This window comes from Nycticebus coucang, chromosome 4 (assembly GCF_027406575.1).
Source record: "Nycticebus coucang isolate mNycCou1 chromosome 4, mNycCou1.pri, whole genome shotgun sequence".
Lineage (NCBI taxonomy): Eukaryota > Metazoa > Chordata > Mammalia > Primates > Lorisidae > Nycticebus > Nycticebus coucang.
The window spans coordinates 117,971,418-117,994,674 of NC_069783.1; the positions used below are offsets into that span (position 1 = coordinate 117,971,418).

Consider the following 23,257-nt stretch of genomic DNA (forward strand, 5'->3'; position numbering starts at 1 on the left):
CTGACCTTGACCCACTGAGGCAAGGTGCCCCCTCCTTCTGAGCCTTGGCCTTGAGCTGGGACAGAGCACACTCAGTAAATATTCATGGGGCACACTGTGGGCATGGCTCCAGACTGGAGTGAAGGGCTAGATGTCGTGTCTCAGTTCCCTCCAAAGCCCTGCAATCTCGGTGGGGGCAGGAGTGTATCCCATTCCAAGCGTGTAGCCTCTGACCATGCACACGAGCAGAATACTTGGCCTTTTGGTCAGGACGAGACCACACTTATTTGTGGGGCTGGCATTGCTCCCAACATGCATGGCTTGGGGACCTTGTGGGATAGCAATAGTCACCCGTGCTACTAAGACTCAAGAGAACACACATCAGATCCCTGAGCTGGCTTGCTGGAGAGGCCTGAAGATTCAGAACAGAAGCCCAAGGATGCCTGAGTCTGGCAAAGGGAATGGCACAGAAGCACAGCCCCTTTGCTCTTAGAAGCATTTCCACCATCACCTGATGGCTGGCGCTGGAAACCCTTGGTCCCCCATCCTCAGCCTCTACACTTCAGGAACCCACTCTATGTGCCGTCTGACCAGGGCTCTTTTGGCCTGTTTTCTCCTGAGGGGAGGCTGCAGAGAGAAGGGAGGAGGGGGTAGGTGGGGTGCTCCTTGCCTGCTCCCCTCTAGGACCACTTGCTGCTCAGGGCCCTCCTCCATAGCCCCTCCAGCCCTCACTCCGCTGGTCCCTGGAGGCTTTGCCACTGTGGGCGAGTCCCTCAGCCCTACTTACCCCTCTGTAAACACCCCTTCACTGAGCGCTCTTCCTCTGAAGCACGTGCGAGTAAATTGTTTCCTGCTGGAACCTCAACGCTAATGGCTACCTGAAGTCTCTCCGCCTTGACTGGGGTCAGGTGGGCTTCCTATTTCAGACAGCATGTCTCGGTGCCTTGGCCCTGCTCAGAGAATTGCAGGCCCACCCAGGAGAGCTCTGAGCAGGTCTAGCTGGACCCCAGCCTGCCCCACAGTCCAATCCTATGGCTGTTTGACTTCCTCTGGCTCAAGCTGTGGACTACAGGCATGGAGAACCTGGGCCTCCTGCTGCCTTCTCCAATTCCCCTTGAAGGCAATCTGAAGGTGGCCTGGGGTTGATGGCTGCACACTAGACTGGCTGGGCCTGGCAGCCTCTTTCAAGAACTAGGAAGGCACTGGAAGGCTGCCAGTGCTGCGCTGGGCCTGACCTTTCTGCAGCATCCCTGGAGACAGACCTCTTCCTCATAGCAACAAAAGCCCACTCTGTGCCCTTGGCGGGACTCTTGTCCCATGGGACTGCAGAGGACAGCCCAGGGCCATGGCTTCTAGGCAGAGCTCTGGATGGGATTCCTGTCTTTGGAAGTCCAGGGCACTCATCTGCCCCACTGCTCCTTAGGGAACTGTCTCTGGCAGAGCCAAAGGGCTGCGTCTCTCAGCAGATGCTAAATCCAACTCAACAAAGACTTTGTCAACTCGTCCCAAACCCTCTGCCCTGAATATGCACAGTAAGTGGCTGATACTATTGGGGGCCTGTATCACTCTCTCTGCCAAGGTGGTCAAAAAACAGAGGTCAAGGACTTCCAGGAGGAGGATCTGGCTTCTCAGTATGTTTGAATGCCATCACCCTGAGTGACAGGCCCTGCTCCTCCCTGTCTTGGGAGCAAGCACACAGCAAATCTTGCCAGCTATTTCTGGCCTCCACAGAGGGGCCGCCTGGTAGGCAGGAGCTTGCCCTGGGATAAGTCCAGCTGCTTGTGTGTGATACTGGGTGACTCCTACCGTGGGCCTTTGATAAGCACTTCAGACCTGTCGAGATTATACCATGGGGTTGAACCCTGGGAGATGCACCCAGATGCCCATTTCCAGGCGGGGGTATCTGAACTCTTACAGACAAATGGATGCCTCTCCCTCTCCTTCATTCAGCTCAGTCTGACATGACTCAGCTTCCTTGGAGGACCCACTGGGGAGGCAAATATGAAATTAGGAGATTTGAAGGCAGGACGCTGCCTCTGACCATTGCAAGTTTATAGCATCCTGGGGTAGTTAAATGAGCCACTAGGGAAAGCGGGCCAATGACAGGCAGCCAAGGGCACAATGCCGCCAGGTAATCGGCCACGCTGGCTGGGGAGGCTCTGAGCTCTTGTTGGGCTCAAGGCCTGGCTCTGCCGTGTCCAGCCGCGCTGCTTTCTGGCTTGTGACTAGATCTGAAATTTCTCTTGAGTTTTTACTTTCTCAACTGCAGAACAGGGGTACTCCAGCCTCCCAGGGCTGCGGGGAAGACTAACTAAGACAGTGGCTATTTCTTTAAGCCAGTGCCTGCCACCTGATTCCTGGCACCTGTTGTCATTGCTGCCAGGGGTACTGCATTTTTGTTTAAGAATTATTTTAATGCTGTTAAGAGAGAAAAGTTATCCAAATTGGCTGGGATTTTTGTCTCCTTGGTAACTTTTACTGACGGCCTGATTAATGTGGAGAGAGGACGTCTGAACCTGAGCCCTTCTCATGCTGACCTCAGAGGCAGGCCTCACCCTACACAGGGGCTCAGAGGTACCCAGTTGGCAAAGGGCCAACTGCTTCTACCTTGGTGACAAGAGCCACTCACTTGCTCGTCTGAGGAGGGGGCTTGTCCTGATCCTGGGTTTTCGCCCAGAAATGTGTTGACCGAGCCTGCCTTAAAATGCAGGATTCAAACGAATTCTCTTTCACCCTTGGGCCCTGACAGTAAGAACAGGGCCAAACCCCTAGTTACAACACGGGCATGAATAACACGCATAACATGCATACCTGAGTAGGAAAACGGGGTCAAAATTCAATTCCTGAATTTGCTTCCACTTAGCATTTGGGGAAACACAGGACACTGACCAAGTTTTAGCACGCAGCACCTGTGACTTGTGGGGCCCTGACTCAGCTGCCCCACTTCTCTGGTGCCACGTGTCTGTCACACCTGTGTTAAGGGCTTTACACACATCATTTGTTCCATCTCCATGACACCTCGAGGGCAGCATTATTATTTCCCATGGTGGGGATGAGTCAGCAGGGGGTCAAGGATCTGAGGATACTTGTCCACATTCACACAGCTGGGAGAAGGCAGCTATGATGTCACAGGCCATGCTACCCACTGTGCGGCTCTGCCTGCCAGAAATATGGGTGGCTGGGGAAGATGCCCATAGTTTCCTCCTCATGGAGGGGCAACTCCCTTTCAGACACTGGCTGCATTCCCATGAGGACCCTGTGGAGACCGTATTCTGCTCCTCCTTGCACTTGATTAAGCAAACGTGTGCTGAGTGCACGCCACTGACAATCTGAGTGTGATCGTTTACGGCACATGCAACACGGCTTGGTACTGTGCCACATGAGGACGAAGCCTGTCCTTGTCTTAAGAAGCTCTGTCCGACTCACTCATTGCCAGCTGTTCCCACCACAGGCCTTGTTCGAAATCTGCAAGGAGCAGACCGCAGGTTCAGAGAACACTCCTTGAGAAGGCCCAATGTAAGCCCCTCTGCAACACTCAGCATCGCCCGAGCTGGGCAGGAAGGGGCCTGGGTCTTGCAGCCACGATTCCCTCTGCCCACACCTTTGGCAGAGCAGAAAAGTGAAGAGATGAGGAAGGTGACATTAACTGGTGAGACCCTACAATTAAAGCTGCGGCTGTTTACCACGGCGAGAACAGCTCTGCCTGCCAATGCCAACTACCATCGCATCTCCCTACTGCCGGCTCCCCCCGAGTGTTTATTTAAGCCAACACATTGCTCTGCTAATTGGATAACATTCCATGTGAAAATAGACCTTTTAAAACAACAGCAGCGGCGGCAAATAAAAACAGCTGCAACTGCAAAAGTACAAAGGCACGGCGGGCTTAGGGAAGGAAAAAATTAAAGGTTCATGGCATGAGAAAAAAATTAATATTCTGGTTTTTGGGATGTAAGTCTCTTCTTATGTATTCTGATCCTTCCAAGCTGCCCTTCCTTTCTTTCTCCACGACAGGCCTGGTCTTGGGGGTTAGAGTGGGAAGAGAGAGGGATAGGGAGAAGGAGAAGTAGGGGTTGGCTGGCAGCTTCTAACTGGGATCCCAGTGGCTACTGGTGGCCACTCAGCCAAGGGGGATGGGGACCCCTGGTTGGAAGTCCTCAGCACACCTGTCCAGGTAGAAGGCTGCTGCTTCTTTGGCAAGATTTCTCCATGGGGAGGATTGGAAGGTGGAACAGCAGCGTGAGCCTCAGTTTCCCCAACTGTCAAACAGCCCCCCTACCAGCCATATTTGAGAGTCCTGTGAGGATTAAAACATCTATATGCAAATACCCATCACCATCCTTGTCAAAGATGGGCTTTCAGAGGTTGAGAGCTTTGATGACCAAAGACACTGCCCTTTCAGAGACATCCCTGCAGCCCAGAGAACCTGCAGCACTGGTGACAGGACAGGCAGCTGTGCACACAGTGCAGACTCAGACTGCCTGGGGGGCCTCTGCATGCAGGCTGTGCTCCAGTGCCTGCCTTCCCAAGTCACCCCCATGCTCCTTTCCTTGTCGCTCTCTGTCCCCTGCTCCCCCCCACGATGTGGGGGAAGGTTCTTTGAGAAATGCCAGATCATCACACCTGAAGGTTTAGATAACACCAGCACTTTCTGAGGGACTGACATTTACCACCAGGACATCAAGGGCTGATAAAATGTCCTAGGTTGGGAGAATATGCCAGCTCATCGATCCTGCTTCCCTTGAGTGGGGCTCCGGTCACCACAGCCTGTGACGAAGGTAGATGGCCAGGACCAAGGTCTGGGCTACCCCTCAATCTGTGGCCCCAGAGCGGGGCTTGACACATGCGCAGAGAAATCTGGGAGGGAGACCTGGTGTGCGTCTCCCGCACATTCTGGGCTGCTGCGGTGTGGGATGAGGTGCTGCGCATGCGGTGAACTGTCACATATGAAGCCGGCACGCTCACAGGAGCCTCTTGCTATTATCATCAGTTGCCTGGTTACTCAGCTCTGCCCGCAACAGCCTTCGAGGAGCCTCTCCTTAGCATTCTCTCTCCATCTGGGGGTGTGTGCTTGACCCAGAAGGGGCCTGATGGACCTCAGAGTTCCCAAGGATGTGCAAGGCGGGATGTGAGGATCGTGGAGAGAAGACAGACCCAGGGTCTTCTGACCCAGGATCCCCTGGCTCAGGGGCAGTGGAGATGGACCCACACTGAGGGCCAACTCAGGGACTGTAGTGTGGAGGGGAGACCTCGGGGAATCCACGGGGCCGTCCCTCTCCTGTCCTCTGCTGGCAAGAGCAAAGACTAGAGGATGCCAGGAAAAAAGCACACTGTCTTGGAGGTTGAGATTCCTGGGTTCAAGTCCCAGCACAGGCTCCCCTCAGAAACCATGAGTTTCTCCATTGCTCTCTAGCCCTGAGCTCTACTATGACCTTTTCCTCTCTCCCTGGCTATCTGCCCAGACCCTGTCAGCCCTCTCTTCCCTTCTCCTTTTTGTCCCATTGGAGGATTGCTTGGGACAGATCTGGATCTAGAGGTTGCTGATGCCAAAGTGGGACTAATTGTTTGTCTTCATTGAGGGCATGATGATGGCATATGAGATCAAAGCCCTCGGTGAGGGATTGGAGGGGTCAGTGCTAAACTGAGCCCTGGGAGGGGTTTATAAAGGAGTCTCTATTCCCCAAGAGCTTGCAGGGGGAGGAGTGTGCACTTGATCTTGTTCTTACTAATTCCTTGCTTTGGGGTTTTTACTCAATGTTCCCAAAAGTATCACTCTCCCTCTTCAGACTCATGCCTGCCTTCCAGCTAACCAGATATTTACCATATTCAGAATTCTGTCTGCTAATACGCAGCCTGGGAGAGTCCACAGGTCAACAGAGAGTGCTAGCTGTTCCATTCAGAAGACAATCAAGTTCTCCAGACAGAGAAGGGGGAGGAGGGAGAAAGCAATGAAAGCTTCACCAGGAAGGAAAAAGAGCAAAGGCATCTTTGCAGGAGAGATACGCTTGGGGTGGGCATGGGCCTTCTGGGGGACCAGCGAGCTTGCTGCCTGGTGGTGGGCACAGAGGGCTGACAGGGAATGTGGTGAAACCAGTGTGGTGAGAGGGAAGAGCTGATCCCAGAGGGGCTGTGTGGAGCTGGACTGTCCTTGGCTGCCCTTTCTCCTCTTGGAGGGCAGAATGGAAGGCAGGGAAGGGATGGGAGGCAGGGGAGAGCTATCGCTCTGTAGGGCTGTGCTGGGCCAACTAGGCATCAGGTGAACTCTGTCAATGACAGGTGCTGCCCTCTCACCTGGGGATCCACCTTCTGTTTTAAACACCGAAGAGCAAATGAAGTGCTAAAGGGGCTTATGGAATGTCAGGCTGGTGCCCACCTCTAGTTTGACCTCCAGGCTCTGAGGGCTGTGCGGACTCTGACGTCAACCTCTCTGCGAGGGACAAACGATGCTGTGAGGAAGGAGGGCTTCTAGCTGCAGGGGCTCCAACACCTTTGCTCTCTGCTTCTACCTGGATCTTCCTATTTTCAGATCATCCCCATGGTTACCACCTATACCATCCTCTTCCTCTTCAGAGCCAACAACAGCCAGACCACATAGGGGCCAGGCCCTGTTCTGAGACTACCACCCCATCCAGGCCTCACAATAACTCTAGCAAAATCCCATGATTATTTCACAAGGGGGGAAACTGAGGCACGCAGGAGAAGAGTGGCAGCCCTGGGAACCCCAGTTAGGCAGTCTGGCTTCATAGTTTGTGCTCTCATGCCTGCCCTTAATAAGAGACCTTAGGGGCAGCGGGGGAGTCTCCCATCTCTCCATTTCTCCCTCGGACAGGAAAGTGGCTCCATAGGGACCTGGGCTGGTGACAAGGAGGAGGACACAGCTAACTTATGTGCTAGGACAGGATCAGTGTTTCTGTGGCAGCCTCTGCCTTATCCCTGTGAGGGTGGGCACTGTGTTGCTCCTGTTTCACAGAGAAGGAAACTGAGGCACAGGGACGGCTTAGTCAGGGCTGAGCTGCCACTGGTAAGAGAAGCTGCTCTGAACGCCTGCTCACCCCTGCTGCCCTGAGCCAGCATGGGGCCCCACGTGCCTGCCCCATGGTGAGGACAAAGGCCATGGGCCTGTTGCACGCTGTCCCTGGCGGGAAGCAAGTGAAAGACGGCTGAGTGAGAGGGGAGAAGAGCAGATGTCTGGACAAACACGGCCACGAGTCAACAAAACAGGCACTTGAGCTCAAGACGTGGAGACAAAGGTGTCTGGCAAAGCCCTCCGAGGGTCCCGGTGTGCCCTCGCTGCCTGCACTTGTTCCCAGGGCCCACAAAGGCTGCAGCTGTGTCCTGAGCTGCCACCTTCAGCTCTGCCCAGCTGACCCACCCGCTGGGCCTCCTGAAGCACCACTTGCCACAGGCTAATGGGTGCAATTCCCAGAAATGCTCGCTGCTTTCCCAAAGGGTTCCCCAGCCGAGAGGAGAGGGTCCTAGCTTGCCATAGTGGGTACCCCATACTTTATCTCATCCTTGAGGAAAGACCAGGCTGAGGGAGGGGAAATGCCGCCCGTGCAGCCCATGTGACAGCTCCCTGGCCACCTTCCTTCTGGGTTCTGAGCTGGATGTGGATGACAGAGCCTGCAGCATTAGCCTTAATAAGATCCTATTTTAATAAGAGGCACACAGCCTCTGCCCGCACTTCGGCTACTGTGTCAGCTGAGGACCCAGCATCTACTGCAGCAGTGAAACCCCTCATGGTGCCCTGAACCTATTTGGAGAAGCTGCCTCATCTCAAAAGTACAAGGTGATCTAGGTTTCAGAGGAGCCGGGAGGGGTCTGTACACCTGGGGTGCACGGCAGCGCCTGCCTGGGCTGCCTCACAGGTAAGCAGCACAAAATGCAAGTCCTGGTCCCTGGCCCCAGCAGCTCCTGGGTGCCCCATCACCCCTCTTCTGGGGGCTCTACCTTGGGTCCCCTCCCTACACACCTCCACATGGCTTTTCCTATGCTGCCCATCCGCGGGGGGCTGCCTGGACCAAGGAATTTTCTCACAGTCTTGGACAGGCCTGGGAAACCCACCTGCTTCCCCATTTGTCCCAGGCTCCTGCATACACGAAATGGGGCAGGGAAGGGGACACAGAAACTGTCCCTTCCTCTGAACACAAAACTCAGGGTCATCTCCCCTAGGGACATTGTGCAAATTAGCAGGGTTGAGGGGGAAAGGAAACTACGTGGGCTGGCAACGCTGGCGTTTGTGAAGAGGCCTTGCTGCTTCTCACGCGGGGCCAGGCAGGCCAGGGCCTCACCTTTGCGTCCTGCTTGGTGAGGAAGTCCACGAAGCCGAATCCTCTGTGTGTGCCTGTCCCGGTCATCTTCTTTGGCAAGCGAACCGTCTTCAGCTCCCCAAAGGTGCTACAAACAAAAGGCGTAACATGGGGGTTTAAAGACGGAGGCCTGCAAAGGCAGCAGGGGTGAGAAGTGCTTGCAGGCACGTGCACGCTTGCATCAGCTCTGGGGCATGGGTGGCCTTCTCCTCCCCGGCCCCGGCCATCAAACAAGGTAGGAACGAATAATCAGGCTGGAAATGCTGACAGAGAGTTTTGATTCCTCCCCAACAAGCTTGTGACTCTAGCACACCTATCCTCCCCTTCCTTGTGGGGTACCTATGTGCCAGCCTTGTCCATGGGAGGCTGGTTAGGAGGCCCTGGCAAGGGAAAGGGGCTGCCAGTGTCTGCAAAACAGGACTTGGGGCAGTGGAGTCTCCTAACCTTTCCATTCCCTCTCTATGTCTGAGCTGAGGACACAGAAACTCCATGTTGAGCAGGATGATGACCCTTCTCCAGACCTGGGACCCAGGGTGTTTCTGCAGTGGTTAGCCCTCAGAGGACACACAGATACCCCTCTAAACGCACATCCCGCCCTCCGAGCTTTCTGCTGAGCCCAAGTCAGCCAAAGCTCTGGAGAAGAAAATGACTTGGCCTCCCCTAACAGGGATCAAACCAGTACACACAGCCTTGGGCCACCTCCCAGGTTCTCTCCTCTCCTCCCCTTTGGTTAAATCTAAAAAAAATTCTAAAACAAAAGGATCAGGCTTTCTGAGGCCTCCCTTGCTTCCCTGTCTCACTACTTGCCCCCCAACCCCTTCCTAATGTCCATTTATCAAATACACAGGCACAAATTGCTGCCGATAAATATTTAATGTGCACGGAATCTGAAAAGAGGTATTATTTTATTTGAAAATCTACACATACTTGTGCCCGCCTGGGCACACACCCTCACTCATGACAGTCTAGGACGCTTCAGGGCCAAAGACCGATTAGGTAAAAAACACAGTAAAGGCCGTAAGCGCTCACGAAATGATATAAGCTAAATCCGAGGCGTTAACCTGCAGCCCTGCCAGCATGACCAGGCATCTGCCAGCCCAATTTCTGAAGGCAGGACGGTGTGTAAATGCAGCATTATGAATCCTCAAAATGAATCTGCACGTCTCCTCAGAGCTCCCCCAGCAGCTCCGCTCCCCCCCTCCTGGTGCCTTCTCTGTACAGGCTACGAGAAGCACTGCTGGTGACAAAGCCAGCTTCCCGGGGAGGAGGAGGAGCCCGGGAACATGGAGAGTAGAGCACGGTCAGGTTTCCCTGCTGGAGGGGGGCCAGGGCTGGGCACCAGAGGCTGGGCAGGTGGGGACTAGAGGTAAGGTTGGAGAGCCCAGAGGAGTCAGCTGCAAACCCTGCTTCATTCTGCCACCTAAAGGCCACTGCATCCCACGACACACACGCTGCCTCACTTCCCTCCACTGAAGCCTCCTTGCCTCTGCTGGGTTGGCTTTGGACCGTGAGGGCAGGGGAGGGCCAAGTTTTCTTGTGGACTTGTTCTGATAAATGGTTCTTTGGCTCCATGTTTTTCTAAGAGCCACTGGGATCTCAAGGATGGCATGGTTGGTGGCCACAAAGACTGGATCTGAGAAAATTCAGAGCTGGTTTGAGGAAGCTGAAGTGTACACGGGGAGCAGGCTGGGGGCTTTCTCCACGTGGTCGTAACACAGACAGCCTGGTTGGGGGACGGTGTTGCTGGTGCCTTCACCCCTGCCTGGGCCTCCAGGCATGCTCAGGCCTTAGCCTAAATGCCACTAGCCTTCAGAAGCCTTTCCTGGTCTCTCAGAAGATCCCTGTGCTCCCAGTTTGGGATGCTTAGGAGGGGGGATACCTGTCCTCTCTGCCCTCCCTGCCGGGGTTGGGGCTCAGCTCTGCAGGATTAAGGGCTGTATCTACTTCGTTTATCACTGGGTCTGCAGCAGCAAGCTCTGCACCTGGCTCAGTGTGGACGTCTGAAGATATTTTAGGAATGAATGAATATATAAGCAAACAGCAGCCCTGGAGGGTAGACACTGGTAAGTTATACCTACCCCTAGAGTGTGATGAGGAGGAAGAAATGAAATAGGCTGTGGGGTTTATTGTTAGTCTTATCATTCCTATGTTATGGATGAAGAAAACTGAGGCTCAGGGCGGCACGGTTGCTCATGACAGGCAGGATTATGGACCCTGGGCATGTGTGATGTTAAGCCTGAGCTGTCTCTTGCTGCCGCATAATGTCTCAAGCCGCCTCCATCATCCAGGTAGGGACTGATGGCTTTTAGGAGCTGGGGCCTCTTTCTTCCCAGGGCTTGGATAGGTCTGGGGTGAAGCAGGAAAGCCCTATGGAGACTTCCAGAGTTCCAGTGACCTCCCCAAGACCACAGAACAAGTTAGACTGAGTCCCAGTTCCTTCTGCCCACACGGAGTGCAAACCCCTTATTACTTCCGCCCTCAGAAGCTATAATCTCCTATCCCTTGATAGTCTCAACCAACTCTGCCCAGATTTCTTAGCTTTGCCTGATTTTTGGTGAGCCAGAGTATGTGCATGTATGAGAGAGAGAGAGAGGAAGAGAAAGAGAGAGAAAGCGAGAGAGAGACACAGAGACACTACTGGGTCCTCCCTCTCTGCAGCACATTGCTAGCTGTGGATGCTCTGTGCATGGTAAGCAGCTAAGGGTCCAGAGAAAGGCGAGCGAAATAATTAAAAGGCAGAGAAAAAAGCTGGTGAGGAGAGGCTTTAGGAGCTGTGCTTATAGCGGCCTTACAGACGTAGCATTTGAGAGCTCAGAAGGGGCAGTCAGGACAGAAGGGTACCCTGAATCTACCTGGGATTGTGGGCAGGAATTGGGGAGCTGGGTATCCTGCCCCAGGCAGCTGGAGGGCCATGGGGAGGTCACAGCCACAGTCTGGGGTTCCAGAAAGACATCTGCATGGCAAATGAAATGATGTCTCCGAAGACCCTAGTAGCTTTGAAAATCCCATTATTCTTCATGGAGTCAAGAGAAATGGTTATGATGAGATGATTTCTTCCTTTCTTCTAAGAATAGGAAAAGAGAGAGCTGAGGCTTGAGGACCAGGGTTAGAACTTCTGGTCGCCTGTGGACACTTCCCGAAATGTTCGGCACCATCATTGCTGCCATCATCAACCCAGCTACCAGTGAGTGCTGGCAGTGTGCTAGGTCTTTAAAACATATAATTTCCAGTTGTGACTACAACTGTGGGACCATAGTGTGACTGCCTTTATTTTATAGATGAGAAAATCAAGGGACAGAAAGAAAAAGTGATGTGGCTACATCTCATGGCCCCAGGACTCAAAATCTAGGTGCACCCTTTCTCATCTGGGCTGCTTCTCCCAGTCCAAGAACAAAGCTGGGCGGTGGATGGCTTCAGCTGCTCACATAACTGTGTGAGATGATCATATGAGGCCAATACTAATGATCCCAGAGAGATACTGAAAGAGAATTAAAAAGGAAAAAAAAAAAAAAAAGGTTGGGGGAGAAGAAATCGATGAAGTACCTCTAGTTTCTTGGAGATAAGCGATATATAAATACCAGCCATTATTAAGGCCCTTATCTGACAGCAAGGTCTATGGAGCCATTTTTAAGAGTGGCTTTTGAAGGAAGTTCTGCATGAACCCTCGTCTCCTGGGAGCAGAGGCCACTGTCTGGGTGAGGCTGGGCAGGGCCACCAGGAACCCGAGAGGGAGGAAAACCCTCAGGGCACCCAGGAACTTCTTCCTGAACCCAGACTCTGGCACTCAGGGAAGGAGATGCATACACTCCCCACTGTGTAGATAATAGAAACCACAAAGTAGCAATTACTGTATCAGAAGCTGTGAATAAAGAGGACAGACTGGGCTTTTAAACACAGCCCTCCTTCCCTCCCCCACCACGCTCACACTTCGGTAACAAACTCACACCTCACTTTTCCAATTATTTCATTCACCTTGGGTTCACCAATTATTCCCCCCCCACCGCAGTTCCACCCCCTCCGCCACGCCGGGAGCCCATGATTGGTGGTGGGGACGTGGGTTTATGACAACTGGAGTTTGTTGTCACGTTTCTAATTTCTTTCGAGGTGTGCGGGGGTGGGTGGGGGTCAGGGGGAGGCGGAGGTGGGAGGGGGTCACGGAGGTGTTGAGAGAGGCGAGCCAATTATGCCCAACCCTCATAAACAACTCGGGCTATGCAAATCATGTTTGCACACAGGCCTGATGGCAGACGGGATACACGCCTGTGTGGGCGCGCCCTTCATGAGGGTGGGTGGGGATCTCCTCCCTGGACAGCACCTACTACTGAGAAGGAATGAATCATCTTGTATCTCTCCTTCCCTCCCTGACTGAAGTGTTGGGCTCGGGGAAGGAAGTGAGAGGAAAGGTAAGAACCCTCTAGAGATGATGCCAAGCTTGACCGTTTTGCAGCTATTCTGGTGCCTGGGTTTTGGGGCTTAGTGGGTTGGCTGGGAGGCCAGCCCACATGCTGGCACCGAAGAGGTGGCCAGAAATGACCTGAACAGCTGGGCTCCTCTACTCCCAGGACTTGAGTCCTCATTATCACTCTCCACTAGGATCTGCTGGAAAAACCAACATCCCAGCACAAGTGCTGAGTCACATGGGTTAAGTTTGTTGGCCTGGCTTCTCCCCACCTGCACGCTCAAGGCATTGATGAGAAAAAAAAGTTTGCTGCTACCCAAGGGACCTAGAGTCGGAACAACGGTGTGGATTCCTTCCTCCGAACAAGAGGAAGGAATGGTTTTATAAGAATAGACTGCTTCTTTGGTTCCTTCCAGAGGTAAGAAAAAAACAGCTAAATCTCATGGCATTAAGGAGCCTTTTGAATGTACCACCCCCACCAGTTTCTAAGGCACATGAAGTGCACACACGCTTATCCGTTCATCCAGTACTTCAGTGCTTACATGCCCTGCAGCGTATACAGCACCTCGTGAGCGTGGGACTCACCAAATGAGCTTAGGCAATGTCATTCCCATTTCCTAGATGGAGAACACCGAGACTCAAAGAAGTGACATGATTTCTCCAAGGTCATGTAGCGAGTCCCTGCCTACCACAAGGTGTGAAGAGACTTGCTAAGGTCCTGCTCAAGGTAATAGGCTTAGTGAGGCTCAAAGTGAGTGGTTTGCCCCCTAAGCCTGTGATTTTGCTAAGAATTCACAGGAGTGGCTTATCTATGAAGAATCAGCCAGAGGCTTCCTCTGTGCAAGGTACAAAGAGAAAAATCAATGATGGGTCAAGCATTTACCTTATTCTCAGGGACCCTCCCCCTTGGTGGCGGAGGTGCTCCAGGGGAAGTCCCTTTGCTGGCAGGCAAGCAGTGAGCCCTCCTCTTCCTCAGATACACAAGAGGACTTTGAGATAAAACCACTTATCTCATCTGATTGGGGTCTAGGGCTGAGAGTGTCTGATCTTTGCTCACTGCTCCCCTGCCAACATCCTACAGAAGGACCCACCAGTGAACTTACAGACCCACAGAATAGTTCCCACTGGGCAGTGAATGTGGAAAGCTGGCTGCTGCCTTGCCCAGAGTCCTGTCCCCCTTACCTTACTGAGTCCTCATGAGGCTAAGGGTCCTAGCTGAGGTAAGGTGGAGAGACAGGGCCACTGGACAGGTAGGAGAAACCCATCCTTTTTGTCTATAATAGCTGATTTCTGCAGCAGAGGCAGGAACCATCATTCAAACCTCTACCTTTTCTTGGATATGTGTGACATCCAAGAAAGCCCAGGTGACAGCTAGTCCAGGCTGCTTCATCTAATCCTCTAACAGAGGCTAAACCAATCAACCCCATGGATTTCAGTGGGTGCTGCTGCCCTAGTGTCATGAGTACGTGCTAGTCATCACCACTCCCACAGCGGGTTTTAATGGCTACTACTGTCCTGAGTTTTTTGTGTATGTTCCAGGCATCATCACTCCCAAATTACTTAACTCTCTAATGGCATTTGCATCCTTAGAATAATTCCCACATTTTTTGGGACCCAAGCCTGTGCCCGATCAGGCTCTTGCCTTTCTTGCTCTCCAATCTTATCTCATGCCTTGCTCCCCGGCCCATTTACTATGGAGAATTCACATTGTTCTCCCCTGTTCCCTAAACCCATCAAATGTACGCCCACCAGGGCCTTTGCTCTTGCCATTCCCATTATCTGGAACTTGACTTACTTTGATATTACTGCAACTGACTCTTTCTTGTCATTCAATTCTCAGCTCACGCCTTCTACGGCTACCCTATTTAATGTTGCCTCCTCTATCACATCATCTGCCTCTGTCGTAGCTGAGCACTGTCTCAAATGGCTTGTTTACTTGCTCATCTTTCTTCACCATTTGCTAGAAGCAGAAAGCACACTCCAACATGGCATGGCCATATACTCTGCTGTGTCTACAGAACCCGGCACTGTGCCTAGTGCTGGGAAAACACTGTCTATTCATTCAATCATGGGTTCAGAATATACTGAGTTCTCCCTAAGTGTCAAGTCCTTACCCTTTACATGACTTACCTCATACAATCCATACGCTAATGTGGAGACACTATCACATTTGAGGGCAAAACATTAAGTTTGTCCCTTACAACAAATGCTCTTATGACCACAGTTTATTGCAAGGAAAGGCTGGCCCTTGAGGATCAATACTTTTCCCAAAGCACCCACTTTTATTCCTTCAAGTGCAATGAATAAATCACAGCAAGGAAAAGGGGTCTATCTGATTATCTACCAAGAGGGTGGTGCCTGGATAATGACTAGGATTGTGTCTAGTGTGGTGGGAAAGAAAACATGTGACTGGCCCACAGACAACCCTGGCCACAGTGCAGACAAGAGCCAGGAGTCCCGGAGTGGCCTGGCCTGCAGCGGGAGGCTGTCCCTCCCCCTGAGGGCTATGCTGATGAGTGTGCACAAGTTGCAGAATCAAGCCTACTCTGCTCAAGGGGCAACAGCTTTGGAAGCTAGTTAATGGAGGTATATTTAGGTTGGGAGTCTCTTCCTCTTTTGTTCTCCCTCTCTTTTTAGAGAGTGCCTTTTACACTGAACTTTTCCAATTACTCACCACTCATCATGGTGAGAGCCGGATGTAGAAAGGTTACCTTATCACCATCGACCCAATACTCCCTTTCATTTTTGCCTCCTGGAGGCTGAAAAATGGTCTGGTTTCCAAGAAGATGAAAAAAAAAAAAAAGAGGCACAGAGGACAGCATTTAGCTTTTCTCAATAGCCTTTCATGGGATCCTTTCCAGGCAAGCGCGACCCTCTCGTTTTCTGGATGAGAAATCCCAGGATGAGCAGTTAAATGCTATCTCTGAATCAGAGCTGGGGCTGTGTTCCAGGCAGTGGCCAAGGACTCTCCTGAGAGGCTCTGGGTAAGGGAAGTGGCTGGCACTGGAAGATGGAGACTCCTGGCCTGGTTCTGCACCTCACTAGCTCGGAGACCCTGGGTCACCAAGACTAAGTCCTCTGGGAGCATTTTAGACACATCCTATCTTTCTGAATCAGAAGCTCTTGGGCTGCACCGAGCCCTCCAGGTGAGTGTGAGCATGCTTGTGGTTGAGTCCATTCTAAGAAATGAGATTTTAAAAGATCAGTAATAAAGCTAGAACATTTTAAACATTGTTGTGAAGTATGACAAAGGCAGCCTGTGGGCTTCCATTCTGATTGGCTTTAAGACATCAATCAGAAGGGCTGATCTACTTTCAAAACGAAAATCCCCTCTCCTCTTTACTAGCTGAGACCATGTCTTGGGGCAGATGATGGGCCTTTCTCACCTCTCCCTCTTGGACCTTGCAGCCCACTGGCACTCTCAGTTTTGTTCACACAAAATGTCACCTCTGTGGGATATTAAGCTTCATGCAGACAGAGAGGGCCTTGGCACCGTGATCTGCTGCATAGAGGTCTCCATCAGGTGTGGCTGATCTTGCACTGAATAAATCCTTGCTCACCAATCCCCAGTACTCAGACCTCAATTGGAAAGTTGGTAGGAACTTTAACGTGACTTGTCACTCAGGTAGTCTGGATCTTGCATTCACCTGGCAAATACTTCCTGGCCACATCCTGGGTGCAAAGCACCAAGCTCTGGGCTGGGAAACAAAAGTGGACCAGCCAGGCTCTGGCTCCATGGGGCACTGATTTTAAGCTAGCAGTTTTCAGTGTCTCCCCATTTTGGTTGGTGCTTACCCTCCGTAAAATAGTTTTGAGCATAAACCCCCAAATATGTACACTTTTCAACTGCTGTTTCACTATGTATGTCTTTAAATATCTAAGAATTAGAAAATTTAAAAGGACTAAAAAAGCCTACAGAGAGGGAAATTCTAATATTTTCCTCTTTCTCTGCCAATTGACTGTCTCTGGCACTTTTTGGAGCCACACACTTTATAGGAGCGCACACATCAGACCAGGTGCTGTACTAAGTCTATTCCATGTATCCTGCATCCTCAGCAATCCTGGAAGGCAGGGATTATACACCCATTTCACATATGGAGAAACTGAGGCTCAGGTTGGTTAAGAAATTTGCCAAAATGTACAAAGTTATTCAGTGGTGAGCCAGGACTTAATCCTAGGCTTGGGGAAGCTGTAAAGTCCACGTTCCTACCTGTTGCCTTGCACTAAAAGGGACAGATCTGTGCATGGCTAATAGATTTAAGAAGCAACTGAAGGTTGAACACCATCTGCTGAACCTGCGTGCAGTTCTTAGAGAATACCGTAAAAATAGAGTTTTTAATATCTGAGGTAACTTTTTACAAAATTTTCTTAAACTTGTCCTGAAAGATTAGGTATTCTGTGTAAAAAAGCTTCTGGGATTAACTACGTCTGGAAGACATCTGGTTGAACAGAAGTTAGCAAGCTTCTCTGCTGTAGACCTTGTCAGTGCCTTTAAGATGTTAGGTGCATGGAGGATTTATCTGGGAAAGTGACAGAGAAGACATGGCATTTTTCAAATTCCCAAACAAGAACACCTATTAACATCTCTCAGGACACTGGTATTACCTGGGGCCCACCTGGGAAGAGCAATTTGGGCGATGAGAAAGAAAACAAGGCAGTCATTTCAAAAGGCCTGAGCACACACATTAAGGCAAAAGAATTCTGTCTTTGACTAGCATTCAGGTAACACCTCTAACTAGCCAGGGACTACATAAAGTGGGGAGTTTTGCAGAAGGACTCTAGTTCTGACAATAAGAGGCTGCTGTGTCAGAGCATCATTGAAAGAACCTAAGTGTGTAGTCAGACCTGGGTTTAGATCCCAGCCTTGCACCACCAGCCACCGCCTTTCTGAGGCTTAGTTTTGTTACCTGTAAAATGGAAATAATCATCTACCTCAGTGTTGCTGAAACCAGGGCTCTTGGCAAAAATTAGCAACAGAATAAATGGAAGCTAGTGCTAGTAATGCCTGTGTCCATTAAAAGTATCTGTATTGGTGCCATTAAGAGACACCTCCCAAGCTCTTGTGGTCCTTTGGGTCAAAGCTGAGAAGGAGCAGGCCAGGCCAGTCTGATGCTTCTGGTGAACCCCAGGGGGTTCTAACAAAGAGCTGAGGTAAGAAAGGGGCCTTAAGCAAAAGAGGGCCAGGTGTGATTATGTGATTCTTGGAGACCTGAGAAAAGTAGTTCTTGGCCAGGCATGGTAGCTTATGCCTGTCATCCTAGCACTCTGGGAGGTTGAGGTGGGAAGATCACTTGAGCTTAAGAGTTCAAGACCAGCCTGAGCAAGAGCGAGACCCCATCTTGACTAAAAATAGAAAAATTAGCCAGGTGTTGTGGCATGTGCCTGTAGACTCAGTTACTTGGGAGGTTGAGGCAGGAGGATCACTTGAGCCCAGGAATTTGAGGCTGCAGTGAGCTAGGTTGATACCACAGTACTCCAGCCTGAGCAACACAGGGACATTCTTTCCTCCCACACCCCAAAATAAATAACTAAAAAGCAGTTCTCGCTCATATCCCCAGGTCTTACTAGTTTTACAAGATAATTAGAAGAAACTGTCCCGAAGGAGGCATCCTTCAGCCAGACCAAGATACTTCTGCCTTCCCTTGGGCTGAATAAGCCCACTGAAACAGCTTGTGCTCCCTCTTCCTTTCAGGAGAGGATGGAGACAGGACTTCTGGCCTGGGGCACACGTTCTGGTCAGTCCCACTCCTCTGCCAGGGTGGGTTAATGAAACACACAGTGGACGCTTCCCTACTCTCGCCCCCTCTGGTCTTCGGCTGCCTCAAGTATAGCTAATCCCATTACCAGAAAATAAAGTGGATAATTCAGGCTAATGAAATCGTTACAAGAAAGTGGCCCGCCAGAGGTGGACATTCAGAGCCAGTTTAACACCCTTTGGTGTTGCTATCCTCAGGACAAGAAATGTTTAAAAAGAGCAAGGACAAAAATTAAAGAGAGAAAACAAAAACAACCAGCCCTTTCCTAGTTAGCTTAAACTGGGTAAAGATTGGGCATAGATTTTGCTATTTCCCTTGTGCCTGCTATCGTCACAGTGACTCCAGAAACTCCAAAAGGGGATGGAAAAAACCCAGGAAATCGCCAGCTGTGGCTGTCACTGTGTCTAACTGGTAGCCTTTGTTTTGCCTGTCTCTGCAGCTGCTCTAAGAAAGACCACTAAGGGGAACTCTTGGGCCCCTGACACTATATTTCTCTGTCGCCGGGGTGGGTCTCTAGGCAGCAGGAACCATGTCAGTGGACAGGCAGGACCTGCTGTCTCGGTGAGCGCAGGCTGCCATGCAGAGAGATACCCCACGTCCTTGGCTGTTACTGTCATGCCACCTGCTTCCTGGTCACGGCCAGGCCTCCTGAGCAGGCTGGACTCAGAGTGTCCACTCACCTCCTCAGCCCCCGCACACACTGAGAGGGTCCTATCAATTTCATTTCATTTGGATACATTTCAATGCTCAGAACAGAGGACTGCACAGCACAAATCCAGATTACCTCAAGTTGATCTGCATGAGCTCCACACAGCTCTCCTGAACTAGTCATGGTCTGTTTTAATTCCTTAAGTGAAAGGCACGAATCTTCCAATGACCTAGTTACTCCTAATTAGAGAATGTGGAGGGCAGGTGAACAGGAATGAGGAGGAGACGAAGGGAAAGTGGAGCAGTAAGATCTTGGAAATGTGGGGAGAACTTCTGCTGACCTCGCAGAAACTTGTAAGGATCTTAAGGGGCACATGTGGACAGGTAGAAAGTTCCAGTCACTGGCAGCTAAAACTCCCTATGGATGGTCTCTCCGTAGCGAGCGGCATCCCATAATCAGCAACGCCAGCTTTCACTTTCACTGATCAAGAGGACGGCATCCCAGAGAGACTTGAGATCTACGACAGACCTCTCTGAGAAGCACAAGGTGACCTCTCAACATCCAGACGCACCTCTGTGGTCTCCTGAGAGCATCTCTAGGAAAGGGCCCTCCGAGAGTGACAGGAGACCCCTGCATGGTTCAGGGAACCAGAGTCCACTTGAGGGGCACCGATGCAGTGTGAGTCAATGCCACCACGTAGAGGCTAGGACAGAGACTCAGGACTAAGGGGCTGAGTGCAACACAAGTCACATGCCGTCAAAGCCAGGTGCCTGCTATAGTCACCACAAGGAGAAGTTGTCATTGTTTACTCATCTAGAATCCAGAGGATGCGCATGAAGAAAAGAGGTCCCCTTGCAGACGAAATGATGCCTAAAGCCCCTGTACCAAGCTCTGCCTGTCTTCTACAGGAAGGCCCTTGCCCTGTCCCCTTGCCCACAAAATGTCTATTTACAAACCTGTTTATTTAATTTCTCATCCCAGAGCAGCTAAGAACAACATAGTGATTAACAGTGGCAGTTGCTCAAAACGCTTCAAGCAGTGACAGCCATGGATTAGACGAGAGATACTTTTCCTACAAAGGGTCAGATCATCAACAATTCTGGTTTTGCAACCCTGCTCTGCTGCTGTAGCAACAGCATGGTTAGGTGCCAATAAAACTTTATTTATAATAACAGATGGCTGGCACGTGAGCCTTACTTTGCTGACCTCTGGATTACACACACACAGACACCCCCCCCCCCAAAACATGATATTGAAATAGGTGGATAAGCAGCCTGAGGCTATCTGGTACAGAGGAAAACAGCAGACGCATCTCAATGGCTCTGACTAGCGCCCCATGTCTGTAGCCTGGGCTCAGGGGCCCTGTGCTGGCTGGAAAAGGCATCGCAAATTTTAGAAAGGCTCCCCTTGAATGGTCAACATTTCCTTGGGTGTGGGCCATTCCAAGGAGCCCAAGGTAGAAGGAGGAGAGTTACTTAAAGTTTTAAGGAGGGAAAGTCACTGACTGGGGAAACCCCTCACTTTTCAGTAGTGGGAGAAATGAGACACGTGAAGTGGGTGACAAGCTGCGTTCTGCAAGCTGAGGGGTGCTGGGTCCCAAAGAGCCAACAGCCGGACACCTTGCCATCAGCCTGGTGACCTACTAAGCACAGAGGTAAATAGACTGACTTATACACCCAGTCATTGTCCTGCTGAACAGTGAGAGAGGAACAAAGCACTGGCTGGAGGGTGTCACCTCAAAGGCTGCCCCATGCAGCCTGCCTATCTGCGCAAGACTTGTGTTTGCTGTCGCCCTGCTTCACTGCCCACCTGGATGCTGTCCGCCCTCACTGTCTACTGAACATCCCCATCTGTCTGTGATCTGTCTCTCTTGCTGGATGACTGAACAGACAGCACCCAGGAGGTCCCAATGGCACTGGCACAAGGTACGTGCCCGGTGAAAAACATCTGACTGCCGAGGGACTGAGTTATTCACAGATGTTTGTCTTTTCTTGGCTTTCTTGTTTTCTGGCCTCTTTCATGACCAGGTTCTCAATCCTGGAAATAGGACGCAGGGAGGGGAAGTACCCGCCATGTGGCACACGATGCCCTGAATGTTCGGCATTCAATGCCTTCCTTCATCCAGCACAGCCAAAACAGGCAGCAGCACTCCTGTGGGGTGTGTGTGTGTGACACTTAGACGTCTTGTCTGAAGTCACAGGACTCACATCCACGTCTGTGTTACTGCAGATGTCACTTCTGACTTGGCCACATTATTCTGGGCAGAGTAACCAACTTCTGCCCTTGAACTCAAGTCATTAGGTTCTAGCTGGAGCCTGGTGACCACTGGGCAACTACCAAACAAAGTAGGGAGGACGTGGAAAAAGAGATCGAGGAGATGATGACAGATTGGGAAGAGAGGTCCTGATGCCTGACATTAGAACACTCCAGAAAGCCCACCACAGACGCTCCGCACACCCTTGGCAAGAGTCCCAAGCATCCATCGGGCCCTACTCATGATTGGGAAGAGGGAGAGGACAGGGTCACTGTCTCCCTGGGATGTCCCAGACTGACAGGTCACAGCTGGGAAGTGACCACTTTTCCAGACCAGTGGGGTAGGAGCATATCTCAGATAACTGAGTAGCTTCAACATCTGAGCTTCTGAAGAGAGCCAGGCCTATTACCGGCCAGGAGATGACAGCCAATTGCCACTGCACGAGACGCGAGAAGCAAGTCCACAGTCAGCCTTAGAGGCCCTCCCAGGAGCATCCAGGGGACAGGGCACAGCACAGCTGGTGATTCACGCTGCCGGACCTGCCAGCTTGCAGAGGGAGGAGAACCACTTGCCCCGCTGGGACAAATGTTATTTTTGAAAGTCTGGAAAAGAAAACAACCATAAAACAACTTGAGCTCTGGATGGCTGGTGAGTTTTAAGATGCAGGGAAAGGCATGAATGGATTTTTGAGATGGGCCGTTTGTTTGGGGCCAAATAAACCAACACAGAACTCAATTTGATACAAAAGGAGACGAGGAAGTTTGAAATTGGATGGTCCATCAGAAGCTGAGAGCCAAAGGGGCCTAACTCAGGCTGGAGTCTGGGAAGGGGAAGAAAGCACTCGGGAGGACTGGTTTGTGGTGGCTATAGGAAAGGCAGAGAGGGCTTGAGTCAGCAAGGGCAGATGCAAAAGCCAGGGTGTGACTGCCCTTGCTATCGTGGTATGTGTAGGTGGGAGGCTATTTTCTTCATAAAAAGCCCATTTAGGACCAGATAGAATTTGGGATGTGGGCCATTCCAAGGAGCCCAAGGTAGAAGTAAAGAGAAAGAAGAGGAAAACCAGCAGTCAGGAGGCCCTTTCTGCAACCACCACTATTTATCTCGCAAGTGAGTTAAAGAGATTCATTTGCAAAATTCACGAGGAGGGAAAAGTAAATTATCGTGTCTCTGGCGACCCACAAAGCCCTAGATGTGCACTGCTTCCCACGCCCTCTCTGGGCACAGGGGAGGGATGTTTGTGTGAATCTCGGCCTCCCCATCCTTACCTCCCCTCTCCATTCCGTGTGGAGGATGGGCAAGTGTGGCTGCAGCTTTTGTGGAGGCGCAGCCACTATTCCAGCAGGCCTGCAGTGACGTGTGCCTGGGCGTGGGTGTAGGGAATTGTTAGAGAAGAATAATCAAAAGGTTTTCATGCCCTTGTGGGGGCAGGGTGGGAGATAATTAAAACCAGACTGGGTTTTTCTGGCTGGATTCAAGCCCCCATGAAACAAAAATTCCATCTGGATCAGATGTGATGTTTCTGACCCCCCAGTGGGGGAGCTGCTCCACCAACAGCCAGGAGGGTTTGCAACTCATGCAGGGAGTGGTGCCCACTCACCCTGGGGAGGAGGGAAGTCTGGGGGCCCAGGTGGATGTGGGAGTCATGAATGTGAACCTGGGAGTCCGGCTCCCTCGGATGCTCATATAGCTCTCTGTTCTACTGGGCCTCAGCTTGCCCATCTGGAACATGGGGCAAAACAGTCCCTGTGCTCAGCAGAGTTGTGCTAAGGCTTAAGACAGATGATAGGTCTGAGGCACTGAACACAGAGCTGGGCCCACAACAAGCACCTAGTAAGTTAAATGGACAAATAAATGGATGAATCCCACAATGAACATCAGGACTGCATGTGGGGCAGGTTAAGAATTACTCCTTGA

The 23,257-nt window shown here is 51.4% G+C and overlaps 1 protein-coding gene across 4 annotated transcripts in view; it reads right to left on the reverse strand.

Moving 5' to 3' along the window:
• Positions 1–23,257, reverse strand: part of RBM19 (RNA binding motif protein 19) — a 154,188-nt gene that overhangs the window by 47,212 nt on the left and 83,719 nt on the right. For all 4 annotated transcript variants that reach the window (XR_008379590.1, XR_008379589.1, XM_053588594.1 and 1 more), the window contains exon 22: positions 8,268–8,373. Coding sequence is in view for 2 of the 4 variants with exons in the window: in XM_053588594.1 (XP_053444569.1) it covers positions 8,268–8,373 (106 nt within the window). In the remaining 2 variants the exon portion in view is untranslated. The remainder of the gene's footprint in view (positions 1–8,267; positions 8,374–23,257) is intronic.